The sequence below is a fragment of the Monopterus albus genome, unplaced genomic scaffold (genome assembly GCF_001952655.1).
Source record: "Monopterus albus unplaced genomic scaffold, M_albus_1.0 scaffold96.1, whole genome shotgun sequence".
Classification (NCBI taxonomy): domain Eukaryota; kingdom Metazoa; phylum Chordata; class Actinopteri; order Synbranchiformes; family Synbranchidae; genus Monopterus; species Monopterus albus.
The window spans coordinates 1,823,974-1,844,393 of NW_018127976.1; the positions used below are offsets into that span (position 1 = coordinate 1,823,974).

Genomic DNA, 20,420 nt, shown 5'->3' on the forward strand with positions numbered 1-20,420 from the left:
GGAATGAGGAGTAGGAATGAGATGGCCCGAGCTGCGTTGCGGGGTCACTCCTGGGCTGGTCGGTGGGCGATGGTGGCTACTGAAGAAACACAGGCAGAGAGGTGATGAGATGGAGACAACTGGTGACTGTGCATCGACCTGTCTGGAAAGATTGAAATGTGACAAGGTCCGGAGGAAATAGCAGTCCGTGCAGGGTAAAAGAGCTGACTATAAACGGAGAAGCATAACGAGAAAAACCAGGAAACAAAAATAATAAGGGGACTAGAATACTGGAGAAAAAAACAACAAACGAATAATAATCCAAATAGAGTGACAAAGAGATGGCCTGAGAATGTGAACGAACTGGCAAGGGAGTGATAGGTGAGCTGGGTATAAGTAAGGATAGACTAATGAAGTGCAGCTGGTTATCAAGGAGTGAGGAGCAGGTGTAAATTATGAGCAATCAGGGACTAGAAGAGAGAGGCAGAGTGAGGGGGGTGAGAGAGACAAGTGCAGCCGGGCAAACCTAACACATCTGGAAGTTCTTCCTGACCACCCAAAGCCTGTCTCAACTTCTGTCTGAATTCCACACATTCTTTCTTTTGCAACTTCCACCACTTGGTCTTCTTTTCTGTCTTTCCTCTCCTCTTCTTTCTGACCACCAGAGTCATCCTACACACCACCATCCAACGCTGTCTGGCTACACTTTCTCCTACCACCACTTTGCCGTCACTAATCTCTCTCAGATTGCCTCGTCTACATAGAATGTAGTCTACCTGCATACTCCTACCTCCACTCTTATATGTAACTCTGTGTTCCTCCCGCTTCTGGAAATAGGTGTTAGCTACAGCCATTTCCATCCTCTTAACAAAGTCCACCACTGTCTGTCCTTCTAGGTTTCTTCCCTTAACACCAAACCTGTCAGGTTTGCCCGGCTGCACCTTCCTCTCCTCCTTTCCTCACGCTAGTTTGCATCCTCACTCTGATTGCTCTATCTGTTTCACCTGCCCCGCTTTCCTGATTATCCCCAGCTGTGCCTTGTCTATCTCCTCCCTATTTATACTCCACTCACCGTGCACTCCCTTGCCAGTTCAATCCTTGTCGCCAGGCCCCCTTGTTGTTTTTGCTCTCCCTGTATTTTGTCATAACCTTGTTGCTCTTTTTTCCCCGTGTCGTTTTGCCAGTCTTTTTCCTGTCCCACTGCCGTGTTTAGTTTTTCCTCCCTCTGTTTCGGACCTCTCCTCTGGACCCTGGATACTCAGCACCACCAACCACAGCCGTACAGTCTCCGCTTCACCTATCTCTGTTCTCCATATCCCTGTGTTCACAGCCATCATCGCCTCACCACGACCAGCCCAGGAGTGATCCCAAAGGCCGCAGCCAGGTACCTCTTCATTCATCTGCCCATTGACTGTGTTCCTGTTACCGTCGATCTACACCCGGCCATCTCTCACCATACCCATACTGTTGTAAATATTATCTATCGTATCACCTGTCAATAAAATACTGCTTGCACCGAAGCCAGCCGCCTGGGTCCGCTCAATTTTTTCCGCTCGCTAACCTGTTTGTCGAGTGGCCCTAACAAAACCTGCCCATCACCTCCTCATTACCTTTGTTCCCCTCACCAACGTGGATGTTGAAGTCTGCCCCAATCACCACTCTCTCCCCTCTGGGAATACTCTCCATCACCTCAGCTAACTCACTCCTTCTCTTCTAACTCACAGCCTACTTTTGGAGCATAACCACTGATTACATTCAACATTACCCCTTCAATTTCCAACTTCAAACTGATCACCCTGTCTGACTCTTTTTTCACATCTAAAACATTCTTCATGAGCTCCTCTTTCAGGATCACTCCTACCCCATTTCTCTTCCTGTCCATGCCATAATAAAACAGTTTGTATCCCCCTCCAATGCTACACGCTTTGCTACCCTTCCACCTGGCCTCCTGCGCACACGGTATATCTACCTTCCTTCTCTCCATCATGTCCGCCAGCTCTCTACCCTTCCCTGTCATTGTGCCAACGTAAAGAGTCCCTATTCTCAGACCTGTACTCCTGCCTTTCCTCTTCTCTCTCTGTCTACGAATCCTTCTACCTCCTCTCCTTCTTCGACCAACAGTTGTCCAATTTCCGCCAGCACCCTGTAGGTCAACAGCACTGGTGGCGGTCGTTGTTAACCCGGGTCCTCAACCGATCTGGTATGGAGTTCACCGTGATGATTCGCATGTTTAAATTCGGCACGTTTTTACGCTGGATGTCCTTCCTGACGCAACCCTCTCTGTTTATCCGGGTTTGGGACCGGCACACAAGTCACTGGCTGAGTTGTGGATCACTTAATGTAACGGAAAATAATACTTCCAGTAGTTAAAAATAGAACAATGTATTCCATTAGAGTCTGACCTGAAAATTAAGTCCAGTGCAGTTCATCTTTGAAAAGAATTCTCCATCAGGACTAATGAAATTGACTGAGTTGGTCTGATTATACATTATTTATTGTAAAATTGATGAAAAGTTTGACTGGATTACATACACAAGTTTACATACAGTAGATCATTTAATATTTACTAAGGATTTTTATGGCTCATTTTGTAGCACCTAAACACTGAAACTTTTCATATTTACTAAAGAGTTGCATTGGGGTTTTGGGATAAAGAGACATTGCATGAGACCAAATGCACAAAGTAGCGTAGTACTACATTGCCACTATGTATTTTAAGTTGTTCCCATTCAAGGCCGCAAAAATAAGGGAGGAGCAAATGGAAATTTATACAACTATTCTCATCATCTGATTTGCCACAGCTGTGACAGAGGGAAATGAAGCAGGTGTAAAATTTCCAGCGCTACTGTCAGCATGGCAGCTGTTGGGCCATGTTCAGGCTAAGTTTCAAAGGTGTGAAAAAATGCAGCCCTCTCCATTAGTTTTAGGGGAACTATATTCACTGCAGCTGGAATAACACAACCCCATGCGGCAGAAAAGTGGGATCTAGTTCAAGTTTCACCGGACCAGATGGTGAGATCTTCCAGCAAAGGCTCTGCATTGATCAGACATGATTATGTACAGAGGACAATCAGGAAATAGTACTGGATGTTAAACTGTGCTTTTAATCTATCAGCAGATCTACTGTGTTAAAATTGTGCTAAGGTAGAGTAGGCTATGTTTGCAACATGGCAAACCAAAATACAAGGGGAACTCAAAGGCTAGAAACATGAATGAAGTCACTCATGTCAACTCACCCCCAAACAGCAAAAAGCACAGCAGGGAGTTGCGTTTTACCAGACTCAGTCTGAATACCTGCTCAGTCATCTGAGATCTCGTTTGAGGAGGAAAAGGGTGTTTGCATGGTGCAAAGTATGGGTGAACTAGGGGGAGCTCAGCTCCCCTTCATAAGACATGAGTTCCCCTGAAAACATGATTTGTGATTTTTTTTCGGGGGTTCAGTCTGAAATATTGACATATTTTGCCATATAAACTGTATATGTATCTGTATCTTTATCAACATGGATCATGCATAAAATCGGGCCATTATTGATTGTTTTTGTATGATTCATGGATAAGGGTGTTTTGGCACTAATTCATTTTAATAAAGATACCGGCATGCATGCAATTTTTGACATCACCATTGCTATCGAAGCGTGGGACCACAGTAAACTTCACTTAAATACAAAGATCAGCAAAACAATCTTGCCTTAAAACAAAATAGAATAAGAACAAACATTCTTCATGCACAGTGTGAATTGTATACATTTGAATACATTTAGAATTGCCATTTTTCATTTAAGCTGCGGAAAACAAGACACCTTAAGTTCACATTGTGACACACCCAAGGGGCTTGGTTTTCCTTCTCACATTGGTAAAACAGAAAATAAAACAGACAATTAACAGTCAGGAATACAAAAGTGTACATTTTCACACAGGGGGGGTCTACATAATAAAATGGTTTCACTCTGCACTGCTCTCCAAGCCTCCATGGTGCTGGAAAACGCACAATAATGATTACTTTGCATTCTTAACATTAAGAATAATGGGAAAGAAGAAAACATAAAAAATGCCAAATCATGTGGTTTATAAATGTTGTATTTGTATTTGATCGTGAAATTTGAAAATTGAGGTGTCGCAAAGGTTTATCCCCCTGATGAAATAATGTCACAAGTTGGAGAAATGTTTTTGACTTTTGGGGGAGTCACATTTTCCTTATTGTGCTTTAGTAGACTGATACATTTAGAACTAATTTTATAGTGTATAAAAGGAAGGAACAGCATAAAACAGCCATCTGTCTTCAACCAGCTGCTTGTTGTTAAATGATATGTGGTAAAAAAAAAAAAAAAAACTTTCAGTTTAAATTTTAATTAAATTTTGTAATTAAGTGAACCATCAGGACACACCTACAGTGACATTTTTAAGTAATCTGGGCCAACATACCCTGAGCCTTTCCTTTTGGCTTCCTCACACAATTTTTTCATCTATTCCTCTGCTGAGCAGTTTGTAATTGAGATTCAGGCCCACAGATGGATATGCCATGGATGCTGACTTCGACATTGCTGCTACACATAGAGCTATTCGTGGAGCCAGACAGGAGCAGAATCTCGCATTCAAGCCTGCCGTGAGTGAGAATGGGGTTCAGTCAGACGATAGTAATCACAATTCTCATGCAAGAGACCCCACTCCCTTCTGTAATACTGTGACAGGTCCATCCAGCCCAAACTTCAGTGTAATTAATTTGAATCTGTAATTTGCATAATTGAATATTTATGTTATTGTAATGCTTTCTTCACCTTTCACAGCTGAACATCAGCTTGTGTTTGCAGATTCATACTTGTCAGGTCATTTACTCATTTGTAAACCAGAAAACCCCTTTCTCTCTGAAGCAGTGTTAACAATTAAGCCAACTTCAAGTTTAGACTGTTTGGATTAGGTCAACAAGAGGTGTCAAAGAAGACTGCTAGGATGGGGGGGGGATAACAGGAGTAAAAATGTGACACACTCACAAGTCACATGTGTGCTAGACCCAAAAGTCAGGGTTGAACAAGTTACAAGAAATGTTTCATAATCATTCAGCTGCACACACTTTAAACTTTAAAGTTGATGAGCCACACAATGAAGCTATGGGAAAAAGTAGTGGAAGCTAGGCTAAGAAAGGCAGTGGATATCTGTGAGCAGCAGTATAGCTATGTGAGCAGTAGGCACACTACTGATGCAATTTTTGCTTTGAGAATGTTAACGGAGAAGTATAGAGATGGTCAGAAGGAGCTGCATTGCGTCTTTGTGGATTTAGAGAAAGCGTACAACAGAGTGCTGAGAGAGGAGCTATGGTACTGTATGGGGATGTCAGGAGTGGCAGAAAAGTACGTCAGTAGTTCAGGATATGTATGAGAGGAGTACGACAGGAGTGAGATGTGCTTTAGGTCAGACAGAAGAGTTCAAGGTGGAGGTGGGGCTACATCAAGGATCGGCTTTGAGTCCCTTCTTGTGGAGGTCTGCTCTGGAAAGAAGAGGAATGAAAGTCAGTCGTGGTAAGACAGAATACATGTGTATGAACAAGAGGGAGGGTAGTGGAACAGTGAGGTTACAAGGGACTGAGGTCAAGAAGGGTCAAAAGTCCAGTGCAATGGGGAGTGTGGGAAAGAGATGAAGAGGCAGGTAACAGAGAGTGTCAGCAAGAATCAAAGGAAAGGTGTAGTGAGACCTACACTCTGTACCATAACTCTATATGTAGCAGTGAGGAAAAGACAAGAGGCAGAGATGGAGGTAGCACAGATGAGGATGTTGAGGTTCTCTTTAGGAGTGACCAGGAGGCTGTTTTGGGGACAAGGTCAGAGAGGCCAGATTGAGATGGTTGGGACATGTGCAGAGGAGGGATAGTGGTTATATTGGTAGAAGGATTTTGGAGATGGAGCTGCCAGTCAAGAGGAAGGCCAAAGAGGAGCTATATGGATGTGCTAAAAGAGGACATGAAGTTAATTGGGGTGAGAGTAGAAGATGCCGAAGATAGAGTTGGGTGGAAACAGGATGATTCGCTGTGGCTACCCCTATTAGGAACAGCCGGAAGAAGAAGAATATTATTATTATTAATATTGTTGTTGTTGTTGTTATGCTGAACCCTGTGACTAGTTTATGTGGGTCCATGAACATGAACATTGCCTGCAAACATCTGCAGTGATCTGACCTGGAAACTGGAAAAAAACAGGAGTGGAACCAGCACTAACCTGCAGATAGCTTCACATGCAGGTACACACTCTAGTAAAACCAGACACCTGCTATCAAGCTTATAGCTGATTGGTTGGCTGGCTGGCCGGTAGGGGCAAACTTGGGAATGCGATTATTCTCATCAGAGTGAAAGTACTTCTGCTGTTTCTTCTTCTACCTGCAGTCGGTGAGAGCGCTGCGCCTTAACCACTAGCCTACCAGGGACGGCTTTAATCCTGTTTCTTAAGTACTATTCATAAATGTGCAAAACACTCCATAAAGAGAGTGAGGACTGAAATCCAAAATGATTAAATTCATTTAAATCTCTTCAAGTAATTGCAGCTCTTCTATTGCAGTGTAAATATTCAATTAATAGTGCCTTTTTAATAACTGTGATTCCTTCAATCCACCACGCATAGCCTTGCATGTCTCCACATCATTAATTAAAATTTCTCTTCAAAGATCAATTGAATATCCTATTCATTAACCATAATACAAGGCAGCACAAAAGTTAATCTTCCCTCTGCAGTTTTCATGTGTGTGTAGGAGGAGGAGGGGAGGATTAATCTTTGTCTGTGCTTTTCCTCCTGGGCAGAAAGTGAGCTTAAACTCTCTCTGTGTTGAGGTGGCAAGGTGGAAGCCTGCTTAGTGTATTTGGCTAAGGCTGAGTGGCTGCCAAACAGCCAGAGACAGAGCGGAGATGAATCAGTAATGACAAGAGGAAGCTTTGTGTTTACTGGCTGACAGCTCAGGTGATCAGAGAGATGGAGAGACAACAGATTACAGTTAGTCCTCTGAAGAGAAAGGAGGGAGAGAGAGAGATGGGGATAAAGTAAAAGAGGCCCAAAGGGCCTTTGGATTCTGGGAAGTTTTCTCAGAGATAAAATTGGACATGGTTTTTGTGGGTGAAGACAAGTACCAGATGAATTCAAACAATTGTACTTGTTGTCTGTAAAATCTAGACAAATGATGAATGAGTGTATGTTTATTTTCTTATTCTCTTTACTTATCTACAGCACATTCAGTCTAGTAAAACAGCACATTTTCAGAATTCTTGATTGGCACCCTAATTATCTGTCAGATTTATAAATATTAATAACTATTAGTTTAATACCAGCCTCAAGTGACTGAAAGCAAGAAGACGTTCAAAGATGTATGGCATTTAGCAGTTGCTGCCGGAGGCTTTGTGAGTTCTAGAAGACCGAGAAAGCCCAGAGAAGCAGGCCGGGAACACACCTACTGCAGGCCAGCCCGGCCTGTAAGGAGGGATGGAAAGAAGATAGAGCCACACAACAAGGGATGCCTGAACTGTTCAGCAAGAATCCACATTTCAGCAAGAAATGCACGAGTCCCTGCCTAGAACCAGTGTTAGAATTATGATTTTCAACAACATTCAACAGCCATCAACTTGAACCAACCAGTAACTGGTGATAAGTGAGAAAATCTTTGACTTTTTATTGAGCTTGTGAGAGCTCAATGATGACAATTTTAATTAGAGTAAAGAGCTTAAATTAATAATTAAAAATAGCTTTTTTTGATTTGTAGAGTTGTAAGTGAATCAAACATTCTTAGCTGTTTATGATCTTGCGTTTTGCATTATTGCTTGTTGCTATGCGATAACTTTATAAAAAATATAAAACCTTAAATTCTCTTTTTATTATTTTTATTATTATTTTAACTATAGTAGAGTGTTAGAAACTAACCAATAAGATGGAAGAGGGAGGTCTACAGGGAACTCTGTTCACAGGCTCATGGCAGTCAATTACTGAGTGAATATCTCCACTTATAAAACCTGAAGCAGTGTTTGAAGCTTTAATAGGTTTCAAATATGCCACCTTAGAGTAAGAGGTTAAGCTACAGTATGGCCAGGGGTTAGCAGATCGTGGCCTAAAATAATTGCAATTGCAAGAAAACTGTCCAAATATGACTGACGTCAAGTGGTGAGAAGTAACCACTCTACTTAAATATAATTTTAAGGTAATATTTCTTAATTAATATTTCTATTTTTTGCTACTTTATACTTTGACTATATTTCAAAGAATTTATTGAATATTTCTAGAGTGGTTTTTCTACTTTTATTGAAGTAAAGGATCTGAATACTTCTTCTACCACTGATGTCCTTACAGGGGACTCACTGCAGGGCAACTGCTCTCAAAGTGGAGTCATTGATTGAGCAGCAGGAGAGCCCTTGCAAAAGGATGAATTTTTACATTTAATTTTATTTCAAGAAGTTATACCAGAGAGCAAATATATTAGGACTACTCAAATTGCAGCATGCCCTACATATTTCATTGCCTTCTAGTGTAGACAGAGCCACAATTTCATTTTCTTTCAATAAAGACCAAAATCTGACCAAACAGAGGACCAAGGACATAATATGGGCCTATTTTGGAATGTAGGTGAAGACACTAGAACAGCTCTCCCATAGGTGGCACTCTGCAATACATCCTATACACTCTCTCATTATCTAAGTCTAATCCAGTACTCACAGCTGGCATACATAAATAAAATAATCATAACATTGATCTCACTGTGCAACTGTACATTTTTGAAGAAGCCCATCTGGGCTCCCAATTACCTTCCGTCATATGGCACAAGACTGAACAGATTCCTGATACACACTATTCTTGGTACACAACTGTACAGGAGAAAATAATAAACAATATGCTCAACTAAGTCCCCATTAGGCTGCAGAATTCCTTCAGTAAAGCCTTTAAGTTGACGGTATTTTTTAACAAAAACACAACAATTATGCTCACATTGTCTGCCAACACAACCAGAAGTCAGGAGCACTGACGATGGAAACACATTTTTATCAAACTGCAGTAGCACTGAAACAACAACCAGCACCATAGTGACAAGGAATATAGAGCAACATCTTACAGATATAACTAGCAACAAAAAGAGACTCATACAAAGCTTCAGCATCAAGCAGACAGCAGAGAATAGTATGTCTTTGCATTTGTGTCTTTACCTTGCGTCCACCTGTGTTCAGCTTTATGGGAGTGAGGAAGGGGTCAAAGATCATGTGGCTGGTCTCAATGTTGACTGGCGACTGCCTCTTCCCCACCGAGCACAGGTTCCAAGCAGAGTTTACCAGCCCCCAGAATGATGGCACTGCAACACAAAAGACAGAGTGGAGGTTGAAACAGCTGAACACTAATGATGTATGTTACCGAATACTTTGTCTATGTAGTGTGTCCTAAGAGTGTGCAAATACAAGCACAAATGAAAATATAAAGAATGTTTGCTTGTGCACTTGATGATTTTGGGGGGAGGTTAAGCAGGTCCATGCCATGGGCACTGACAGACCCCCCCAGCAGGGATAGAAAAAGATAATTTAAGGACTGAAGTAGGATGATTTAAACAGTGTGTCCCGCTCCCAAGCCTCATATAATTTACGTTATTTTCATTTCACTAGCAGGGACCTGCTCTCACTAAGTACAAATGGAAAATACTGTATAAGGATTTGGAATGCTTGTGTATACGTAGTTTCATGTGTACTTGACGGTTTTTGGGGGAAGGTTAAGCAGTACTCGCAGACCCCCAAAACCTTATTGTCTTGAGGTCAGGATCGTATATAGAATAATTTTGTGGCCTATGATCTTGATAAGGTGGTCTGGGATTTCTTTTGCAGAAACTGTAGTGGCAGCTCAAATATGGAATGAGAAAAGATCAGGGGTGATATCAGAGACAGACTCCAAACCAGCAAATAATTTTCTCATCCCACATGCCCCCAAAACCAACTGAGGGAGCTGCAGAGAAGGACAGATGGCTGTGGGGGATGCACACACTGAAGAGGAGCAGCTGAAGCCAGAGAATATTGTGGAGTCAAGGAACAAACCTAATGAAAGAGGGGATGAAGAAACACGAGTGGTGCAGGGCGAGACAATGTTCATGGAGGCAGAAGTGTCTAATAAGGCAGCTGTGACAGTAGAAGCCAGAAAGACAGCCCTGGCGAAAGCAGCTTGCAGTCTGGTGGCAGTGTAGGATGGGAAGGCCAGAGAGGGCTGAGGATGGAGCCCAGGTGAGCAGGTTAAGCCAGCTGTTTGACAAAGGGAATAATTGATGGTCAGATGGTGAAATGAAGAGGAAATCCATGATGAACAGACACACTGGTGAGTCACAGTCATGCTGTTGAGCAGATGCACTAACAAAAAGCGAAAGTAGAAGTATGGTGGTTTCAGTGGCTTAAAATAGTGTGAAGACAGAAGGGGTGTAGTTCAGATCAGACTCAGCCCTGAACTTCAGATAACATTAACTTTATTTAGGGCTTTCCTGAAAGGCAATTTTTGGGCTTCGGCGCTTTGGTAGTAATGACTGGCAAATATTCAAAGATTTGCCATGTTTAAACAGTACCTGTGTTCCATTTCAGACATACTGTATGTACAGTAACATTGGTGCATCATCATCTGATAAAGTGATGATATTCTGTCATTCAGGCACTTTTGCATTATGATCCTAAAGGTTTAATTCAGAAATTCACACAATGTGAATTTGTGAACAAGATAACTGTGTGGGGACTCGCTACAAAAGTGCAACACCAAAAAAACATACTACAAAAACACATTCAATATTTCATCAAAGCAGCTTCTCTTGATGAAAAGTAAATTGTAGCTCATTGTCTGTCTATGTTGAGGTGGTAAAAGGGTGTCATTTGTGTTTTAACAACATTTTACTTATGATTTGCACCAGCATTTTCAGAGACATGAATACTAGCTTACCAGACCAAGCTGTGTTGGACTCAAGACTGCACTGAAATTTCCTCGTCTTGAATATTTGAATACCAAAAGTCAAAACAGATTACTTACACAAAGAATGAATATCTGAATAATTGTGTCCAGCCATAATTTCAACAGAAAAAAATGCATGTGAAGAAATATCTCTTATGTAAGTACTTGTTATTAAGTAAATGTTATTAAAAAATGAGACACCCTTCACGCTATTTTATTTAAAAAATGATCTGCTATAGGGAAATTTCCCTTTTGTAAAGGGAAATACAAATGCCATACTGTCATACTTTGCTGTCATACTAAGAGGACAGTAGTTCCATTTACCAGATTGTAGAATCAACAAATCAAGTACTATTTTAGGGAAAGTTCATCTATCCATTATAGTTAAAAGAATCAACATGATTAACAACAAGGTGAGGCAAAAGAGTAAGGGGAGGATGAATGCTGCTTCATACAGAAAGCTCCTTGAAGAAAATTGTAGTGGTTAAACTCCTAATAATATGGCCATATATGGATTATATGTAATAATAATCATGATCCAATAATGTGTGGTTTTTTTACTGCAGCTTGTTGAGGTGGAGCTCTAGCCTATTTACTCATACGTACATGCATACTTTGTTTTGTTTGTAATAATATTTTTGTGTTATAGAATAGTATAGAAAATGGAACAGAGCATATTACTCAGTAAATGTGTAAAATGGAGTAGAGGTATAACATATTTAGCACATAAGAAAGAAAGAAAGTCACTTTCGGCTTTTCCCGTTTAGGGGTCGCCATAGCGAATCGTCACACTGACGACTCGCATGTTGACAATTGGCACGTGTTTCACGCCGGATGCCCTTCCTGATGCAACCCTGATTCGAACCCAGGACGCAGCAGCGAGAGAGCTGCGCCTTATCCACTAGCCTACCAGACACATAATGTTTAAAAAAACAAACCAAAACACTATAGTTGCATTCAGGCACTACAACCACCATGTTAGATTTAAACACTAAAACAATGTAGCTGGACAAGCTGGACTCCACCTGCAGACTCATGTTACAGGAAAAACAGGACAGGATGTAACCATGCTGTCTGAACAAAATTAATGTTAAAGCTGACGGATCATTTTTGTCCCCAAAATGGCAATGATCCTCTGTCCCTCCATCACACACATAAACAGAAGAATTTCAACTGACAAAAAAATAACTCTGCTGCATGTTTACATCATAGAGCTTACATGTTGCAATTCTGGTAGGAAAAAGGGAAGAAGACACATACAGTATGACAGCCACAGTGTGGCTGTAGGTAAGTAGGCTCATTTTGGATGAGTTAGTTATTCTATTAGTTTTATTTTGATGCTAAATGATTACATATTGAAATGCTGAATGCTTAGTGGGTTTTGTTGTGATTTCATTCTGTTTATTTTGGTCTGAGGGTAGAGTTTCTTTTTCTCTCTTTTGGTAGATGATATTTTTATTGTCATGCTGAGAGCGGGTGAATACTGAAGATCTGACCAAAAGCTAGAGTTTCAAAAATCAAATCTCAGGGTTTGCAATCAGATCTGTTCACGTGGCCCATTGTCCCTCTCACACACATATGCAGCCCCTGCAGGCTGTCATTTTGCTTGTAGTCTATCTTGTTTGTCTGCCATTTTTGTTTATTGGCCATTTTGCTTTTCTCCCCTGAGGCCACCATTTTTGTTCTCTCCCCTTTTGTCTCTCTCTCTCTCACCCACACACACATGCATGTACCACATACTCATAATATATATGCAATATGCACGTTTATTACACCTTCACCATCTAGCAACATTTTCCTGTTGTTAGGCTGTTATGCTCAGATAATATTGCCTGCCCAGTATGTGCTGTTAAAGTGTAATACAGCCTGTTAAGAACTGGGGAATTCTTGTGGTTTTGGCTTTATGAGGCCAGCCTCTGCCATCACCAAACTCCCAAATTCCTTCATTACACGATTCCATTGGTGTTATAAATCTAGTTGTAGTAAAAGTATATAAAAAGGTAATCACTAATCATTTTACTAGAATTTCCATTAATTTTGTTAATTATAATTCTAAAATTGTGGTTAATTATTAATGATGTTAATCATTTTTGCAACTTATTCATGATGAGACTGATGCATGCTGGTGGAACATACACTTTATTGGTCTCCAGTGTGGGACAACAATGAGGACAGGTTTAGAAACACAAATTACTCAACTGTAGTTTTGGATTAAAAAATGCATCCAAATACACAAACAAATTAATCTATTTATTTATTAATTTATTATTTAATAGCACTGCTTCATACTGGACTCAAACACCTCTCACCGCTCTGTGGGAGGTCTGCTGTTTTATGACTCACACGTGCCTAATGCAGTTCTTCTCTAACTCAGTACAGCTACCCTATAGCTGAAGATACTTGACAGAGCGTCAATATATGACGTCTGGGGATAAAGCATGGGCTGAGATGAGATAACACAGTTGACATCACTATGACATGAATGGAGGGTTATTTTTCTCATTCTACTGTTTTCAGTCTTTGTGATGACAGTTTTTAAGGCATTATGATAATTTTGCTTTGAAGATTTAATGTAGTTTAGCTAGATTTATCTAGTTAAATTAATCTAGTTAAACTACATTCTATCCATTTTATCCAACAAAATGGATCATGTGTCATTTCTAATGAATAAAAATGCACCAAGCTAATACTCCTGTCTGCGCCTAAACTTTAACATTAAGCTAACATCCTGTCCCTTCTATAAATTCTCTAAATTTAGTGTCTAATGCACTTATTTCTGGAAGCAACGTCACATTACAAGTCATTTAATTTTGAACATTATAGAGGCTCTCATATTCCCATATTATTCATCTTGAACGTGCCATAGTCTGGATTGCTATTCTTCCACAACAGCAGGCAATGCCAAGATAATAATCACAAAGCATAGTGGGCTAAACTTATCTGCAGTGATTTTCAGCAATTTGGTCAAAACCTCCCTTGGAATAGAAGAGATATTACAAAGCTGAGAGGTGTGAAAACAGTCTATTATCAGCTAACACATGCATTGTAAGACAGAGGACAGAATGGCACCATGAGAGAATGTCAGGACTGTAGGAGTGATAGGCATCTCAGCAAGTCATTTTCTTACGTAAGACTTGGCCGCTGGGATGAAAAATTCAGTTCCTTCTAAGGGTTGGAAGCAAAGGCTTATTGTCGTCAACCTTAGCAAGCTCTTTGCTTGCTGGAGAGGAGCACAGTATTACACAGAGATGACTCACTGGAATTCTGTTATGCAAGTTCCAATGAGATTTCAAAACAAAAGCAGAGGAAATTTGAAAATAGGCAAATTTTTATGATGAATCAGAAAGAAGGTGACACCTCACACTGTGAAGTCGGAGTTAAAGACTCAGAAAGTCAACAAGTACTGAATTAATCTTTTTGTTCTGCTTGCTCTGTTTTTCACATTTGTCCCTCACACACACACATATGGAGGCCCTGCAGGCTGTCACAGGGCACAGGTTGTTTGTGGTGCTCATACATAATACAACATGACAGCTGAGGGCATTGCAGCTGAATAAACATCAGCACCCCCTAGTTAATTCATTATCATTGACTTAGTAAGCATGGAAGGTTTAGACTCAGCAATGTCACGGCACCTTTTCTCCTGTCAGCTACTAAAGGTTGCCTTAATTTTCCTGGGGAGTCAGGAGCAGGGGCAATATTAATAATAAACATATTGGCGCGCTGCAAGACCTTGGTCACACAACACCATCACATTGCAATAAAAAGGCAGCCCTGCTGAAGGTTGCTTGACCTGCTTGACCTCAAGTACAATATTGGACATTATGTGGGGGGTGGTGTGGCAGGGTGGCAAGTTGAGGCCTTTATTTATGTCAAAATGTGTAGCAATGTGGGACCATATGTGTGGTTGCTGGCTACTTAAACAAGCATGTTTGACATTTGTACAGGAGCTTGATAAACTTGATATTGACCCCTGTGATGCAGCTATGATGTTCACACAGCCCAGTGAACTGCTATGTTTGAACAAGAGGCAGAAGGAGTTTCTAGTGATTTTTAGCAGGCTCGGTATAACGTATCATTAGAAGCTGCTTCACACTGAGGGAGTTTTTAGTTTGCTGTCATGCTAAGACGACAGTAGTTCCAATTACCAGATTGTAGAATCAACAAATCTGTTGTTTAACTGACTGGACATAGTTTAGACATAGACATAAGCACACATCTGTCTGGTCCACACTGCGGGTCAGAGAGAGTAAGGGAGGATGAATGCTGCTTCATACAGAGAGCTCCTTGAAGAAAATTGCAGTGGTTAAAACAAACAAGCTACAGTTAATATGCAATATGTAATAGAACACAGTGAGAGGGTGTATAATTTCTGCAGGCCCTCTGTACAGTATGCCAGCTCACTGTGTAAATAGTTTGTGTGTGCTGAAGCAAGTGTCAGGTCCAGTCAGCGCGACCTGCCTCTCTTCTGCCTTTTAATTTTCTGGTCTTTCTTTTTTACGGGATTGGTGCCCCAGCTGTGTCGCATGTTGTAATTAGTGACTCGTGGGTTGCCCAGCTGGGGCGCATTATTGTACTCACTTTCTGACCTTATTTATACCTCTGGCAGATGCTCCATCGTCACCAGAGCATTATGCTAAATACATGTATTATATGTTATGTGTATTGATGTGTCTAATGCATATGTGTGTAACCATGACATAAGTGGAGGTCTACGCTGACAGTATCTGTGTGGGGATTATCCTCAGCACGTGTGTGTTTAGTCACAAGTCACTGGTATCTACACTGACAGGCTGTGTGCTGTGGATGTCAGTACTTTCGCCGCTATAATTTTCATCTACCTGTCCTCATCCTCCTGCTCTCCTTATTCCTGCCGTCAGTTCATCTATTTACCTGTTTGCCCTGGTCTCCTCAACCATCTCTGTTCCTACCCCCAGCTGTATGTATTCATTGACTCTGTTACTTTTTGTGGTGCCACCATTAAACCACCTTTTTTCTACTAGCACCTGGGTCTGCAAACTTGAGTCCTACCTCAGTTCTCCCTCACCCTGCTGATGAGGGGGACTAACTGTAACGGAAAGAACATTTTGGGTTCATGGCCTGTTTGTTTAACCCATTGGGTCATCCTGATGTGGTGATGACTACACTTGACCGTTCACCTTCCAGCAGTGCAATGACCTCAAGCAAACAGCCAAAAAGCAACTGTACTGTATATAAATCAGTGCTGTATTATTACTCTATAGAATGTATATAGTATTTATATCAATATCAGTATGTGTATTGTATTTATATTTGTTACCAAGATCCAACAGGACAGCTGGAGCTGGACTACTGTATTCTGTAATTTATTTTATTCAGTAGTTGCACATTTCATATTTTTGTAATGTATATATTGTATATAGTTTTTCTATTCTCTTATCCCTCTAATTTCCTCAATTTCTTATTTATTGGTACACTCAGAGTTCTTGGGTCTCTTGTGCTATTGGAACCAGTGAGTTTCCTTCAGTGATCAATATTCGTACTGAACACCATATATTTTTTAAATGGGCCGTATGAGTTACTGTAACAGCAGAGAAGTATGAATCAATAATGATCTACCGTGCTAGTCCATCATACTCAAGCCACCCAAAATGCAAATCCAGGATTTCTGCTGTCAGCAGTACGCTGTAACTATCTGTCCAAAGGAAGAAACCCATCAAGATAGAATGAGAAAAACAGAGGCACAAGCAGCTCTGTCAATAATCTACACCCACCCTCCTACAGCACTGGTACTCCTATATTTCACTTAGGCTGCTCACAAGCATTAGAGCCACTTTTATTTCTTATTGGCAAAAGTGGACAGGGATATATGATGTGGCCTTTTGCAGATGCCGAACACAGTAGATGTGTAATGTGCAAGTGAAAAGGGCAATTGAGGGTGCGATGCTTCTGTTTCATGGCCGTTCTTCATCACACTGTTTTTATCAAATGACCTTAGCAATTAGAATTTCACATAATGGGATGTGAAATAAGTGATTGCATAAATATTCACTCCCTTCAAGTCAGTATTTATTAGATGCACCTTGGGCTGCAATCACAGCATTGAGTCTGTGTGGATAGGCCTCTTGCTGGAAAATGAATGTGCAGTGTTTGGTGTCCGCTAAACATAGCGTCTTGTCTGATGGCCAAAAAGCACCATTTTGGCCTCATCAGACCAAAGAACTTTCTTCCACTTGACCATGGAGTCAAGTAGAACCCAGGCAACAATTGCATGCAAAGTCTCTCCCATCTCAGCTGCTGAAGCTTGTAACTCCTTCAGAGTAGTCATAGATATCTTGGTGCTTGGAATTTTGGGCAAAGATGTTCCTTCTGCAACAGTGGCAAGAGACATTTGACTTGTTTTCTGACCTTGTACCTGGTTTTGTTGGTTTTTAGAGTGTTGATCCGCATCAGTGTTTGATTTTTATTTACATCTACTGTGTTTGACATCTGCATGGTCACTCCTCACCAGTTTGTGAGGATGGCCTGATCTAAGCAGATTTAGACATGTGCCATATTCCTTCCATTTCTTGATGATGGATTTAACTGAATTTCAGGGAATGTTCAGTGCTTTGTAATTTTTTTGTATTCATCCCCTGACATTTTGGGATTATCTATATCAATATATTGTATTTATATCAATATCATTATGTGTATTGTATTTCCATCCATCCATCCATTTTCCTCTGCTTATCCGGGACCGGGTCACGGGGGCAGAGTCTAAGCAAAGATGTCCAGACTTCCCTCTCTCCAGACACTTCCTCCAGCTCCTCCGGGGAAATGCCAAGGCGTTGCCAGGCCAGCCGAGAGACATAGTCCCTCCAGCGTGTCCTGGGTCTTCCCCGGGGCCTCCTCCCGGTGGGACATGCCCGGAACACCTCCCTAGGAAGGCGTCCAGGAGGCATCCGAAACAGATGCCCGAGCCACCTCAGCTGGCTCTTCTCGATGTGGAGGAGCAGCAGTTCTACTCTGAGCTCCTTCCGGGTGACCGAGCTCCTCACCCCATCTCTGAGCGTGCACCTGGCCACCCTGCAGAGGAAGCTCATTTCGGCCGCCTGAGATCCAGAACCACACAAAATCCTTGATCCAGATCAGGATAATCTTTTAGGGTATGATAGGCAGTTATCGCCACCACTGTCTGTACCAAGTATTACAGCAGCTGGCTCTCTCGCTCTCTCTCTCCTTCTCACTGTCTGTCCCCCTGGCAAACAGGTGTTGGTTTGGGTGTGGCTGACACAGCTGTGGCGAATATACTCATCAGCTTAGGGCCTACTTAACCGGTAAGGAGAGGGACCTCATTACCAGTTTGTTATGGAACCAGCTGAGACGTCTTTGGCCACCTTTGCTATCTGAGAAGATAACCTGTTCCTCTAGAGATTGAACTTAATTCTGCTTTCACTAATCTACTGTATCTGTTCCCGACTCCACAGTGATGCTGTGATCCTGCATTACTCACTATGTGTCCCTGGCTGACCAGCTGCTGACACCTCTGCCTTACTCAACTTACCTATGAGATCCTGAATCACCAGCGACGCTGTCCCTACTCTTGTCCTACCCTACTTGCCTGGGAGTTCCTGACCAGTTTGTGATGCCATCAACATCCCTGTCGGGCTCACTCGCCTGCTATCCCCTGGCCCTCCAGAGCTACGTTGGGGCAGCTCCTAACTGCCTGATGTACCTGTGTGCTCCTGGGCCTCCAGCAACACCGGCTATTCTACCTGCTCAACTCACCTGTGTCTTCCTGGTTCTCCAGCTACATCAACTCCTCACCTAGACCAAATACCACGCTTGTGCCTCCGGTTCGCCCCCCAACTTTGCAGCCAGCCCAACCTGCCTGCCTCCTGCCTGACTCTGCTGACCACCTGTGGGGGTGCCTGCCTGCCAGCTTCAAACTCTTGTCCTAAGTAGGACACATCTTGTCCACACGGGGTGGGATCCCTCACCTGTTCAGCGTGTCTCCGATCTCCCTAGAGCCCCACATATCTCCAACGGTCTTAGTCATCCTTTGCCTCCAGACTTCAAGCCTTGCCTTCTGAGTCCTCTGTTTTGTTTCCCTTATTATTAATTAATCATTATTATTAAGTATGCTGATGATCCATCCAGCCGTTTGTCTGTAATCCTGCTAACACACACACACACACAAACAAATAGAATAACATAACCTCCTTGGCAGAGATAACATGACTTCCCAAGTGGTTTACTCTTTAAAAAAAAAACATATATGGTCCTTTAAAGTTCCACTATATGATTTACACAAGCCAACTTGTTGTAGCAGGAAGGAGAGTTTAGGACTGTCTGAGGATATTAACAAACATGGCAATGTGACAGCAAAGATTTCACACTGATCATTCTTGCTTTCTTTTATTCATTCTCTAAAGCTTAGATGTAGAAAAATCAGTGTTTAAAGCAATTCTGATTTTACATTAGTGAAAATCTACATTTATAAAGATGAATGGGACACTGTTGCATATTACAGGTACACCTCAGAATTTAGCCTGATAAAACGATGATTTTCCACATAAAATTACATCTAAGCTCAACTCTCAACCTTGGTAATTATGCGGCTGCCTCAGCTGAGTTTGCGGTGCACATTGGGTTGTCCCTGTGGGCTTATTAAAGTTCAGGGTTGTGGTGAAGGTGGGATCTGAGGTCTGAGGATGCACTCACTGTACAATTAAGCCCAACATTAATTACTTCCACAAGCGGGTGCCTCACAGCCATGGAGTCATAAATCCTAAGCCTGGAGAGACATAGAATCTCATTATAGAGAGCAGTTCAGACAATGCCCACATTGCAATGCTTTAAATGGACTTATGGAGACACACCCAAAGGAGATGAAGCTGCACCCAAGCAAAGAAAAATGTATCTGTAGAACAGACTTATACTGCAACTACAAAAAAAAAAACCATTAAAAGCAACCACCATTTTTAAATGACACTAAATGAGCTGCACACATCTAAACACACACACACACACACACACACACGTCTTTATGCCTTTGTGTGGCCCACGTTCTGTGACTTCTGTGAGGGCCACCACTTCTACTATAGCTACGATGGTGCAAAACACAAATCTGTCATGAGGTGGCTATAGAGAATCAAAATGTCACTTCAGAATTCAGAAAACGCAAAATAAAAAAAATCTTCACGTGTGAGGACCGGAGCCTGTTGCCAAGCAGATTTGGTGAACTGGACCTTCTGTCACAGAGCACCAAAACAATCCATGTTATATCACCAGATTTTAGCAGATCTTTCATAACTGTCCCATCTTACTTTCCTGGTTAAACCAAACCACAGCATTACAGAGATGGAAGCTCGTGGTTTTTAATTTTGCCAATGTAAAGTGTATTTAAATTTGATTGTATTTACATCTATTAAAAATGTATTATAAAAATGGTATATGGTATGCAGCTCTGCATTTAAAACTGGGTAGTTTTGCAGACATCTAAACTTTAGGTTTTTTCAATCTTACATGTCACTTGCTAAGTTTGCTTAACACCAGTAA

General features: G+C 41.6%; 1 protein-coding gene across 2 annotated transcripts in view; it reads right to left on the bottom strand.

The window, feature by feature from the left end:
- The window catches only part of ca10a (carbonic anhydrase Xa), a 514,312-nt gene that overhangs the window by 287,910 nt on the left and 205,982 nt on the right, over positions 1-20,420 (bottom strand). Inside the window, exons 3-4 of one of the 2 annotated variants that reach the window (XM_020608877.1) lie at positions 10,010-10,210; positions 9,140-9,282 (exon numbers count right to left, since the gene is read on the bottom strand). In XM_020608877.1, the coding sequence (XP_020464533.1) occupies positions 9,140-9,282; positions 10,010-10,210 (344 nt within the window). The remainder of the gene's footprint in view (positions 1-9,139; positions 9,283-10,009; positions 10,211-20,420) is intronic. The other variant, XM_020608878.1, reaches the window with a different exon arrangement.